This window comes from Symphalangus syndactylus, chromosome 13, assembly GCF_028878055.3.
Source record: "Symphalangus syndactylus isolate Jambi chromosome 13, NHGRI_mSymSyn1-v2.1_pri, whole genome shotgun sequence".
Lineage (NCBI taxonomy): Eukaryota > Metazoa > Chordata > Mammalia > Primates > Hylobatidae > Symphalangus > Symphalangus syndactylus.
In genome coordinates, this window is record NC_072435.2 from 101661355 (window position 1) to 101675347 (window position 13993).

General features: G+C 45.4%; 1 protein-coding gene across 2 annotated transcripts in view; it reads right to left on the minus strand.

The window, feature by feature from the left end:
• The window catches only part of NUAK1 (NUAK family kinase 1), a 75638-nt gene that overhangs the window by 20351 nt on the left and 41294 nt on the right, over positions 1-13993 (minus strand). For both annotated transcript variants that reach the window (XM_055236876.2, XM_055236877.1), the window contains 2 exons: positions 3108-3259; positions 208-273 (listed from right to left, as the gene is read on the minus strand). In XM_055236876.2, coding sequence (XP_055092851.1) covers positions 208-273; positions 3108-3259 — 218 coding nt within the window. The remainder of the gene's footprint in view (positions 1-207; positions 274-3107; positions 3260-13993) is intronic.

Sequence of the window (13993 nt, forward strand, 5' to 3'; positions counted from 1 at the left end):
CCAGCATATAGTAGGAGGTCAATAACTGCTTGTCGAATTTAATTGTTTGAACTGGACTTAGAGCTCAAGCAAAGAGACTCTTCCCCACTGGCCTGCCAGGTAGGAAGTGGCTGCCTTATTTCCAGGCTGCGGCTTGGAGCAGGTTAAGCCTCCATCCAGCTGCAAGACCCAGGCCCTGCATATCAATCAATGCGGAAAGGGCTTTACCTTAATATTGCAGTTGTCATCGAGCAGTATATTTTCCAGCTTCAAGTCCCGGTGGACCACACCGTTCTGAAATGAGAAGACAAAGAGGGAATTGAATGGGAACGGCTGGGATGAGAACAAGAGAGAAAGAGGAAGGAGGAGGGTGCGCAAAGGGAAATGTCTGGCAGATTAAAGAAATGCACCAGCCCGGTGGTCTTCACCTCCATCCTTCAGGCTGCTCTCACTGTCTTGACGCTCCCCCGCCAGCGACCGACCAGCGACAGGAGAGCATTAGTCACTTGCTGTGTGGTTAAGGGAAAAATGACTGGAATCTGTTCTCCCCCAGAGCCTGTAAAACAGCAGGGGGATTCTTTGTCGGAATGTAATTCCACTGTGTGAAAGCAATATCATCCCAGGCAGCGGCAAACAATGTCTGTCTGGATGGGATTCCCAGGGAAGAAGCAGATTTCTCTGCCGGGGACTCAAGACTTGTGGGGCTCACAGGCACTACTCATCTGTCTGTCTGTGTGCCTGCCTGCCTACCCAATGCTGGAAAGACATCTGGCTCAATCTATTCCGACCCATTTTGATCTGTCCTGAGGATAACATTTCCTAAGCAACCTGGAGAGAAGACTCAGAAAGTCCCTCTCTGCTCAGCAGGACTCAGGGCTGGGTGAAAGGTGAAGCATGAGAGCAGACCAATGAGACCGGGACCACTGGCCTGACCAAAGCAGGTGGCTGCCATCCTGCCTGACCTTTCCATTCAGGCAAACTCTGGCAAGGCTGGAGGCTGAACTTCAACGACCATCAGCCAGCCAGCTGAAACGTGAAAAGCAGTCATCAGCCAATAGGCTGTCGGTCTACACAGCAGTAAACACTAGCCTTCTTCATTCTTTTTTAAGACCCGATTATCTTTTTAGGTGGTGGGTGGGCATGGGAAGAGCAGTGGGCCCGAAAGAACTGGCTATTTCGGGGTGAGTGGACAAGTAGCGGGGGACATTGAATGATTCTGAACATCATTCAGCATAAACGACAACTGCAATCAAAGCTGCTCTTTTGAGCAAACCAACAGGCATGTTTATGGGTGGTTCTTTCTTGTTTATTTTCCTTTTCATTTGACCATTCTTAACATCTCCAAAAGCACTGCTCAGAGGGAGAAATGAAAACATGTATTTCTACTAATCTTTTTCTAATTCAAGCCTGCAAGGAGGCCTTCTGAATTCAGAAATGCACAAAACCAAGTCTGTTAGAAGAAAGATGTGGACTACAAGGCACCTGATTCCATTAATTTTAAACATCAAGAGCAGTTTGGTTTGGTTTACATTGCTGCATTCCTGGTTTTCATAATAAGATGGAATGAGTCTAATAAAGCCTCATTCATACAGAATCCAAGTGTTCACACACTTCAAATAACAAAAATATCATCTCAGTGGTGATTTACAATGATAACTCATGAGGAAATACAAAATATTATACGATTCAAATCATGAGCACATTTTGAGTCAACAAAGAGAGGTCAAATAATGTTCACATGGGTTAAGGGTTTTAGATTTGAGTAACTGTTCTCTAATTACTTACAGAGCCACTCTCAATTAAACACAATATTTAACAAACCAGGAGGCCCCATGTTGCGATCATTTATATGAAGAAGTTGACTCTGTTTTGGATGCCCTGTTGGACTCAAGTCACATTATCCTCAAAGTAAATGACTGTTCAGGGTGTGACAGATCTGGAGAAAGTCTGAATGAGATCAAAACCATGGCCAAAATGATTAATAACAATAATGGCTGAGACATGGCTTGTAATTATCTGTGTACTTTATGCCTTTTCTAGAAACCAAGAGTGGCTCTACTGTGACTATATTCTTCTTATTATTATTATTATTATAGAGATGGGGTCTCACTTTGTCATCCAGGCTGGAGAGCAGTGGCACCATCATAGCTCACTACAGCCCCAAACTGCTGTGCTCAAGGGATCCTCCTGTCTCAGCCTCCCAAACAGCTGGGACTACAGGTGTGCAACCTCATGCCTGGTTACTTTTAAAACAAATTTTTAAAGATGGATCTTGCTCTGTTGCCCTGGCTGGTCTTGAACTCCCGGGCTCAAGCAATCCTCCCTCCTCAGCCTCCCAACTAGCTTGGATTATAGGCATGAGCCTGGCTGTGGCTATCTTCTGAGCACATGCCATCGAGGTGTGCTGCAATAAGATGTACGTGCATGTTGGTAACCTATGCAAGAAAAGGTACCAAAAGCATAGAAAGGTTTCAAGAACATTTCTCCCAGTAATTCTACTTCTGGAATCTCTCTTAATTATTCACATGAGAGGAAAATATTCATATATAAAGACACTGATCACTATTTGTAATAATCAGAAATTAGAAACAGCCTCAATGTCCAACAATCAAGAATTACAAAGAATTTTTAATAATATAGGAAAACATTTAGATTAAAGTATTAAGTAAAAAAGCATGACACAAACGATGTAAAAATGAATCCACTGTGGTACCCTAGATTGGATGCTGGAACAGAAAAAGATCATTGGTGTCTCCATTTTGACAAATGTACCACAGAAATGTAAGATGTTAATATTAGGGTAAACTAAGTAAGGCATAGATAGGAACTCTCTGTACTACCTTTGAAACTTTCCTGTAAATCTAAAATTATTCAAAATTAAAAGTTTACATAAAAAAATAATTGTGAGAAGGAGGAGGAAGAAGACTGAAAGAAAACAAGCAAAAATGTCAAAAATAGATTATCCCTGGATTCCAGAATCGTGGGTGATGGTAATTTTCTTCTTTCTAGTTCATAAATTCTCCACACATGCTCCCATGAACAGATATCACTTTTATAATAGGAAAAAAAATCATGCAGTGCCATAAAAACCATCTACGGCCAAAGCTGCGGGCCAGGTGCAGCCATACCTTGTGACAATAGTGCACGGCGGAGACGATCTGCCGGAAGAAGTGCCGGGTCTCCCTCTCACTGAGGCGTCGCCGCTCACTGATGTAATCGTACAGCTCCCCTTTGCTGGCATATTCCATGATGATCACAATCTTATCTTTGTTCTCAAACACTGCAGAGGGAAAACAGCAACACACAAACACCCTGTTTAGCCAACAAGCTCACTTATGCTGCAGAGAATGCGAGAGAGGACAACGGAGATGTCGCCAGGCAGAGGACCCACTGACGGGTCAGAACACAAATCAGCCAATTCAGCATCACGAGGCATGGGGCGTGCTGCCCCGCCAGGTGGGAAGTGGTGTGTGTCACCACCATTGTTCCTGGACACGCCTTTGCCATGCTAAGGGAAATGTGCATCCCTTTTCTGAGGACCCCACTCTCCTTGTCAAGATCATTTCTCACACCCTCTCCCAGAACGGCTTTCCTGTAGACAGGATGATGGGTAACAACAAACACAACCAATAATTTATTACCCATTGGATACAGACCAGGTACCCGGCCCTGACAGAGCTACTCTGACCCCAAAATGGGTGCTCAATGTTGTCATATCTTTATAACTTCTCATCTCAGGCAAATAAAACCCAAAGCTTTTAATGTGGCCCACCAAGTCGTGCACGATCCCATGGGCCCCTCTCAGCCCTACTACACACCCATTTCATGTATTTATTTATTCTGTCTCCCCCAGTCGAATGTAAAAGGGGGTTGTCCTGTTTCACTCACTGGTGTATCCTCGGCACCCAGAACAGTATTTGGCACATGGTAACATAGTAGGAGCTCAGCTAATATTTATTAAATGAGTCAACTCAAACTACATAAAGGCATTTTTGAACATTAATAATAAATAACAATATAGCACTTACTATGCACCAAGTTTGTGTGTAAGGTTCTAAGTACCTCACATGTACTGACTCATTTAAACCCTACAACAAATGATCAGGGAAATATCTGTAATTTTACCATTTGAAAGATGAAAACACTGAGGCCTAGGGAGGTTAAGAAACTGGCACAGCCTGCAGTCAGGCAGTTTGGCTTCAAAGATCAAGTGCAGAACTACTAGATGAGACGGCCTCCCAAAGAGCTGGCTGGAATCAGCAGGGCTCCAGTCCCCAGCATGGATGGGGAACTAACGCCACAGGCTGCAGGGCTGCTGCTACTATGATCTCAAGCCAGTTCCCTGCCACCAGGTCCAGCCCCTTCTCACTCAACCTCCACACCACCAAGGAAACAGTCTTCCCAAATGCTTGTAAATGCTTCTTTCTCCCCAGTGCTGATGCTCTCTAGCCGTGATGTTCAAAGTCAGGGTTCCAGGCACATGGCCAGGGACCCATGCACGGAGTCAGGGAGAAGGGAGGCCACAAATGACAGGCTGTCCAAAGCCACTCCATTGCCACCTGTTTCATACTTTGGACTTTCACATAAGATGTCCTCTGAGCAAGGATAAAATAAGCAACATTTGTTTTGAAATCCATCATCACTCTTGAGGGATATAGTACAAAAACCTTTGCAGGGTACCCAAGACCCTCCCTGAAGGTCCCCTGCCTACCTCCCTCCATCTCATCCACTTTTCTAACATTTCCATCAGGCCCCCTATGCCCAGCACCCTAATTCATTAGCCAAGACTGTGCTCATATGTGGTTTCCACAGCACCCCTCCCACTGCACTAGTCAATACTTGCCTCACAGCACGTGCAAACTGTGCGGGTTTATTTCCTGATTTACATATCCATGTCCTCTGCCTAGACGGACAGAGCTAAAAACTATAGTGTTGAAATGAGATACTCCTAGGGCTGTGTGATTCTAGGGATGTTGCTTGCCCTCTCTGGGCCTCAGTTTAGTCAACTATAAAACGTGAATAATATTAGCAAGTACTTAGAACTGCTGGGAGGACTTATTGATACCAGGTATGTTCAGTGTTTACAAGGCCTTCCCCTTACAGCATACACTCAATAATGTTAGCTATTATTGTTGCTATCAATACTAACTCATCCCCAGAATCTAGCACCAAGGCAGACACACATTCAGTGAAGAACTGAGTTGACCTGGAACCTACCCTAGGCCTGGGTCCCCTGTCCTCCCATACCTTGTTGCTGGCTGCTAGAAGCTCAGACTCCTCCAGTTCCTTTTTGGCTCCTTCAAGTCCAGCCAAACCTCCCTGATAAAATGAAAGGGGAAGGAGGAGGGTAGGGAGGAGAAGGAGGAGAGAACATCCAGATAAAATTGGCTGCTCCAGCGTCTGCTGGCCTCGGTGTACCCCGCAGCTTTGGCTCCTGCCAGGGACTTCAGCCTGTTGTGCACTTTTCATTAACAATAAACCTTGGAAACTGGAAACACCCCGACTGCCTCAGGATGCATGGCTCAGGCCCCAAAAATGAAAGAGTGATAGGCCCTGAAGAGGGCAGCGGGTTTTCTAATTTTAAAAAGGAGGGATGTAGGAAGAAGGAAAGTACTTTGACAGGTAAATAAACAAGAAGCCTCACACCCCAAAGAGTCTGGCACGTCTTTAAGGGAGCCAAAGCCTCTGGCCCTTCAGCGACAGTCGGGAGGTGTGGGCCACTTGCCTCACACAGACAGAAGGGCTGTTTCAGTGGCTGGATTCTTCCCTCTCCAACTGGCTGATTTGGTTTCAAGGAGACATAAACACAATTCGGTTCAATACAGTCCAATACACCAAATATTTTACTAAGCAGCTTCCATCAGTCAGTCCTACTGATCCTGTCTCTACAATATATCCCGAGTCTGGCCAGGCACAGTGGCTCACACCTGTAATCCCAGCCCTTTGGGAGGCTGAAGCAGGTGGATCACTTGAGGCCTTAAGTTACCAGACTGGCCAACATGGTGAAACCCCATCTCTACCAAAAATATAAAAAATTAGCCGGGTGTGATGGCAGGTGCCTGTAATCCCAGTTACTGGGGAGGCTGAGGCAGGACAATAGCTTGAACCCAGGAGGTGGAGGTTGCAATGAGCCGAGATCGCACCACTGCACCCCAGCCTGGGCAACTGAGTGAGACTTCATCTCAAAAATAAAATAAAATATATCGCAGATCTGTCCACCTGTCTCACCTCCAAGGACACGCCTTACCCCCATCCTTACTGATTGCCAGCCTTCACACCTGCCTCCCTGCTGACTGCATTTGGAGGGGTGAAGAAATAGTTCCAAATGCATATTCCATGGAGTACTCACTCTGCAAACTATCTTGAAGAAGAGAAAATTCCATGGTCAAACCCAAGCCAAACATTAATACTTGATGGTCCTCGGAGAGCCTGATTTCCTTAACTCAGTTCTGCCAGTTGATTGGGCCATTTCAATCCTCCTATTGGCATCCAGGAGAACTCATATGGATCCAGTTTGGGAAACACTGGATGAATGAGATGATACCCGAGGGATAAAACTGGCCCCTCATTCTCTCAGGCAGGGCCAGTGAGCAGTCTGGTCAGAGAACTGTCCGAGCGGCCAGGCCTGGCTCTGGGACACCATCCCTCAGTCCTCCATAGGGAGAAGCCCAAGTCTCACGATCAAGGCCCTGACTGTCACCTTAAATTAATTGAGAGCAAACAAGATTTCTAGACTTCAAGCCTCAGTGTTTCATCGAGGAGGCCAGGGCTGTTACAGATGAAGCTTCTTGAAGCCTTTCTTAATAACAGCAAAATTTGCTGTAGGCTTACCATGTGCAGGCACCATGCTAATAAGCATTCTGCATGAATTACATCATAAGGATTCGGTACTACGAGGATCCCCATTTTATAGATGAGAACACCTGGGGACAAGGTGAATAATAATTCCTGTAACTACAAAGAGTACGAGGCCCAGCCAGCACTGGGCCCAGCAGTCTGACTGCTGCCCCCAAGCTCTCAGCCATTCCATTACTACTAATATATATCAATCCCTCTGACCCTCGGCCTCCTCATCAGTCCAATGAGACTAGTAATTTCCTCACAGGTCTATCGCCCTCAGCACGGTGCCTCGGCCAGTGCTCAACAAATGAAAGCTGTTCTCATAATTACTTCATCAGCCACTTAGGCAGCTCTAGCAAAACAAAACCCTAAGACTTTCCTCTGCCTGCTGGCATCGCTCTTTAAAACATGTTGTGGCTGCCGCAGAATCACAGGATTTTCGAGCAGGAAAGGACTTTAGAGATCGGGTGTTATTTTTCCAGAAGACTCCAGGATTTATAATGTATAAGAGCAAGGCCTTGGGAATTAATACTGAAGAATGAGCAGCTTCCGCACCATTGGCCCAACGCTCCTTTGCCCGTGCTTAAGGTCACTATCTACAAGGTGACAGGGATACTCTTGGCCATTCTTCTAGCAAAAAAAGGCTGCTTCCCTTGGGCACTTTTACAACTGGTTATTTATAAGCCCAGAAATCTTGTCTGTGTTTATGTTATTAGTCACTAAGCAAAAGCTTATTTTCCACCAGTTGGGAAGGGTTTCCTTTCTGAAAAATGAAAGCCTGTGTCTCTTGGCCAGACAGTTTTACCCAGAAGCCCGGTGGCTCCAGAATGGTAAGGAAAACTATGGCCCTTGACATGCCAGGCCTACCAGGAAAATTAAATCCCTGAATAGAAACTTAGCTCAGCCTGAGTCAGCCCACAGCACTGGGGCCATGGCCAGGTGGTGCAGAGCCTAGTTTTTAGCACAGCAGAAAGCACCTACTATGCAGATGGCACTGGGGATACTGAAAGAAGACTTTTCCCAGTTTGGAGGGGAAGGAAAGGCAGGCCAGGTAGAAAGGTCAGCATGAGGAAGGGAACAGAGCAGAAACAGAACCACCAGCAGCTGGCAGGGCCAGGGACTAGGAGGAGAGAAAGAAGAGGGCGATGAATAAAACACAAGACCTTGAAGGCCCACAAGGAGCTGCAGGTGAGTCACACAGGCAACCAAACATCGCCGAGAACAATCCAAGAGACAGGAGCAAGGCACAGGACAGCATCCAGGATCCTGGACCTATGAAATTGTTCGGGGCTCAATTTTCTCCAGGAGACTTCCCAGACAGGGATCTCTCCTTCCCTAGAAAGCTTGTAATAAGAATAGTTAACATTTATTGAACAGTTACTACATGTCATGGATTAAAATATTTATTACTCACAACAATCTTATGAGATAGGGATCCATATTATCCCTACTTTATAAATAGGGAACCAAGCCAGGCATGGTGGCTCACACCTGTAATCTCAGCACTTTGGAAGGCTGAGATGGGAGGATTGCTTGAGGCTGGGAGTTTGAGACCAACCTGGTCAACATAGCGAGACCTTATCTCTAAAACAAAAAATAAAATAAATAAATAAATAAATAGGGCACCAGCACTCACATCAAGAAACAATATTGCCAGCCCCCTGCGAGCACCCCTGCCATGTCCTCTTTCTGTCATTAATCATCTCCCCAAGGATACAGATACACCAATACCATGAATATGAGGAAAATGAACCAAAATCATAGGTGAGTTTTGAAGTTCTAAAAAATGGAGTCATAGCCGGGTGCGGTGGCTCATGCCTGTAATCCCAGCACTTTGGGAGGCCGAGGCAGGTGGATCACGATGTCAGGAGACCGAGACCAGCCTGGTCAACATGGTGAAACCCCGTCTCTACTAAATATACAAAAAATTAGCTGGGCGTGGTAGTGGGCACCTGTAATCCCAGCTACTCAGGAGGTTGAGGGACAAGAATCGCTTGAACCCAGAAGAAGGAGGTTGCAGTGAGCCAGCCTGGTGACAGAGCAAGACTCTGTCTCAAAAAAAAAAAAATGGAATCATGTAGTATACTTTCTTTTGTCGTTAATTCAACATGTTTGTGAGAATAATCTACGTTGCTCAATGTCGTCAAAGATCGTTCATTCTCACTGCTCTAGAGTACTCCATTATGTGAATGTATCACGTGGTTTATTTATCCATTCTACTGTTGATAGACATTTGGGCTGTTTCCAGTTGAGGGTTGTTATGAATAGTATTACTGTGGATATCCTTGTGCATGTCTTTTGATGCATATCTGTATGCATTTTTGTTGGGTAGACACCCAGTAAGATTGGATGGCAAATTTGTGCAACTCAAAAGCGCATGTTCTTGCCACGACTCTCCACCCCCTTCCTCCATCATCCAGTTCTGCTTTTTGCATTACATCCAGTAAAGGTTCTCCTTCATTAAATGGAGCCAACCTCACCGATTTTTCTGAAATGGCTTTATTATCAGCCTATTTGAGGCATTTATCTGAGCATTTTGGTACGTGTTAAAGGGAATACAAAAGAGGAGAAGGCACAGTCATTAACCCCAAGGAGTTGCTTTCGAGTTGGAAATGACCAGTACTTAAAAAATAATTCAAGAGCTAACCTGTACAGTACAGACTTTAAGTACCTGGACAGTCAAAAAGATCAGTGAGGTCAGCCAGAAGGGACCTGAAAAGATTTCTAGAAAAAGCAGGCATGGAACTGAACCACCCAAAATGACTCAGGTTTTGCTTTTGAGATAGTTTCACCATTGTTTCAACATATCCTAAAATACCCAAACTCTCCTTTTTCTTCGACTGTTCCACTGGCAGGCCTTCCTTCTTCCCAGACACCAACTTAAATTATTTTTCTTGTTTGCTGTTTATTTTCCATTTCAAAGGATAGTAGGGATTGGTTGCTATAGCAACAACTACTTCTCCACATTACTCCTGAATTTCATCAGATGTTCAGTTTGACAGTCCCATTCTGCCCTCTGATCATCTGGCTTTCACAGCCAGGCTAATGACCCAGCTCCCAGAGATTGCCTCCTGCAGCTCTCGAGGTTAATAACACAACTTGTAGAACTTGAGAAAATGTGTATTATAAAAACAGTGCTCTGGTCTGAGGGAAACACTGATCAGTGAGGAGATCCTGGGATTTTAAGCATCCACTGGCCACGTGACAGCCGAATATACTGGGCTGTTTTGGAAGAAAGAGGCCTGGAAAGCAGAGAGGATGAGGACCAATTTACAGGATGCCCCAGGAAGGGTCAGTTTTTAAAAAGGGAGAATTTCTTTCTGTAACCTCCAGGGAGGAAGAGTCCTTTGTTGAATTTTTTGGTTTGTTTGTTTGTTTGTTTGTTTGTTGAGACAGGGTCTTGCTCTGTCACACAGGTGGGAGTGCAGTGGCAAGATCTCAGCTCACTGCAACCTCCGCCTCCCAGGCTTAAGTGATCCTCCTGCCTCAGTCTCCCAAGTAGCTGGGACTACAGGCACGTGCCACCACTCCTGGCTAATCTTTGTAATTTTTTTTTTCTTGGTAGAGACAGGGTTTCGCCATGTTGCCCAGGCTGGTCTCAAACTCCTGAACTTGAGCCATCCACCCACCTCGGCCTCCCAAAGTGCTGGGATTACAGGTGTGAGCCTCTGCATCCAGCCCATCTGTTGATTTTAATAAAAAAGGCCCAGGGCCTAGGAGTGGCCCCATGAGAATTCTCTCCACACCTTTGCCTTCTATCAGCTCCGTCTCCTAGGTGACATCCAGGGTGCTGTCATTTCTTCCACAGCATTGCCTCCCTAAGCAGCAGCATTTTTGTCATTTTCCCAAAATCTCGGACCAAAGTACCTTTCCACTCCTCAAGGGTGCTCTTTTATTAAAGGTCAGTACAATCCTCACAGAAAGTAGCTTATCACTTCAAAAATGAAGTGATCTTTCCTTTGAAAGGACTGTCTGCAAACCAATTGAGTCACTTAGTCAACACAAGATTCGTTCTTCAAAACTTTCCTCCCTAGAAGTCAATTTCAAACACCTCGTGGGCTCACGGCTTCACTAAATCGTCCTCTGATCTCCTGAATCTGAAAGCCCAGAGCAGTGAAGATGAGAAATTTAAACTGGCATCTCCCTGTCAATAAATTGGTCCAAGTTGATTCAGTGCAGTTCCTGGTTTGCACAACAAAAGGCTTTTTTGTTCACTCACTGTCTTTTCTTGAACCAAAACTCTTTCTGGATGTTGGCTGGCATGCCCGAAGAAAACCACAGCCAACGAGGCCACCCACTGCCAGAAGTGGACTCCACAGAAGGCAGAAGAAATGGTAAGAAAGTGTAGAAGCCACCTGCAGAAGAGGGGATGCAGAAGCCTTGACAAGACCCATCCGTGCCTGCCAGGATTAATAGTGCCAATGGGGCCCAATATCCAATTCTAGGAAGGCAGGGGATGTGGCCAGGATAGAGAGAGAAGTTGTGTGGGAGAGGAGACTTGACAATACCACACTGGATGAGCCACTGGACTCCACCCTCCTTCCACAACCATCCCTGGGGAGTATTTCTAGAAACTAAGCAGGGCCCTAACGTGGAAATGGGCTCTATCAGCCATCACCACAGGCTCATGATACACACTCCATATCACACACACTCCACAGCCTCCCTGATCATTCCCTCTATGCTCTGTCTCAGCCTTTGTGTCATACACAACACACACACACCACTCTCTCTCTCTCTCTCAAAAAAAAAAACACACTCACTCACACAATCCTCAATGTGAGAAAGCCCCGGCAATTCATCAGAACCTTTCACAACTACCCCCAGAAAGAAGCAAGGGTTCTTGTACTTGATGCCGTAAACTTCTGAAAAAGCATGCTCCCCAATTCTGGCAGTGATGGGGGTAGAAATACCTCTGTGAAGACAGCCTTAGTCTTCCACCCCTGGAAACCCTGGTAGAGGGCTTTGGTACAGGGGTTCATCTCACCATCACCACCTCACCAAGGTGGAAAGGCCAGGCCCATGGTCATCACACCTCTGGCTCCAGCCACTTCCCAGTTGGGTGACCTTGGCAAGTTACTTAGCCTTTCCACACCCACAGGCTCTTCCTCTGCTAAAACGAAGCCTCTACCTTACTTCTCATTGTGAATATTATCACAGCACACAGCAGCACGTGTAAGCAGAAGTGTTAGCTGTTCCAATTCAGCAGCAAAGGGGAACTAAGGAAGACATCAACTCCAGAATTATGGGTGTGCACTGGCAGAGTCCACACCCAAGGCTGCATTCGAGCCCTTGAGGTATGTGTGTGATGGGTTGGAGGTGGAGGAATGGCAGAAATAGTGAATGAACACTTAAAGACATCAGAGGATTCGAGTGACCCCCAGTAAAAGCTGAGGTGAAGACAAGCCTAGCTCTCTTTCATTCTTTTGGTCCCTAGGGCTGTTCCAAGCATGGGTGTCAATCTCTGAGCCATATCCTACCAGAGGCACCTGCTGTCAGAAGTCATGGTGGGGAGCACAATCAAAAAAAAATCCCAGACTCTGCAGGTTAAAAGTTACGGTTCATCTAATCTGACCCCCCTTTCAATATCCAAATCCCCGCTGTTGTACATTTTCTTTAAAAATTAGTGTCAAGTATAAGTGTCATTATTTAAGGCACTAGAAAATACTGAATTCCAGGAAACCCAGGAGGGCGAGGCAGGACAGCCTGGGAGTAGCGTTAGTTTGTAGCTGTTTTGTTTCTGATCTCAAGCCTCTAGAAAAATGACTTGGGTGTAATCAAAAGAAAACAATGAAAATAATAACTTGAAGGTCAAATAGTTAACTTAATAGGAAACTTATTAGAAACGTGGCTGGACAGGCTCACAGCTGAAGCACTCGTTCACATGATTACACGTGAAGAGAACTCTCCGGTGCTGTGTTACGAATAAGGGCGAGTCCTCAGTTTGGATCCAGTCTGCAGGGACTTCATGTGGAACGTGTGCATCTGGCGGCAGAGGGAGTGTGTTAAAATGCTCAACTATTTGCCATGGGTTCAAAAGAGTAAACACAAGCATAATACACTACTTTGCCAAGTTCAACAAACTGTTTCACGGGGCTCTGGGTCCCTGATGAGGGCAGCAACCCAACGGCTAAGTAAGTAAACCCAAGCCCGAAGGTATCACTCACTGCTCACTGGTGACCGCAGCCAGACACACGTTCTTCCCTGGAATTCACTGATGACAAACGATCAGACCAAGACAAGTTTCCAGAGCAGGGCTCGTTTTCTCTTTGTTGCAGGATTAAGCCTGTATTTCTCAGCCTGGTCAATTAAACTGGAATCTTTGTGGGTGAGACCTAGGCATCAGCATTTTTTACAAACTCCTCATGAGATTTTAATGTGCCTCCATCATTCAGAATCACTGATAGGCAAGCTGGCCTCAATCTTCTCTTCTCCAATCTCCCGACAGAAGTTTCTACTCCAGCCAGAAAGGACATCACACTGATCCCTAGACATCACATCAGGAATAATCAATTCCATTTCTTGAGCATGGCCCTGGCACGGTGCTTAGCAATTTTATTCATTAGCTCATTTAATCCTACATTATCTATAAAGCAGCTAGCTACTGGCCCCATTTTCTAGACAGGGAAACAGCCTCAGAGAGCTTAGTCACTAGCCCAAGGTCACACAGCAGTAACTGGCAGTGCGATTGGCTCACTCAAATCTCAGCCTACGTGGATGACAAATTTATACTCTTGCCCTACTATTAGGTTGGTGCAAAAGTGATTGTGGTTTTCACCATTACTTTAATGAATGGTACCTGAAACAAAAGTGGTAACAGAACAGTTCCTGGAACAAAAGTGCTCAATACATTTTTGTCAAACACATGAATGATTCAATGACTAAATAAGCAAATGAATGAATGAGAACAGTGGGTAATGCTAAGGACCACTGATCTTGTTAGATCAGTTCAGCCATTCCCTGCCTTCAAAAGAACCTAAATCAGGACCTGCTTGCAAATCTTCCTGCCTGAGAACCCTGGAGTAGCACAGTTGTGTCTGAGAAGAGAAACATAAACTGTTTGTAGATATTTCCAAGTAACTGATGCTAGAAATACAGCCCTGCTTTTGTTTCTAAGGAAACAAGAATCAATTATTTGGAAGGTTTTGCTCTAACCTTCTATGGAGGGGTTTTT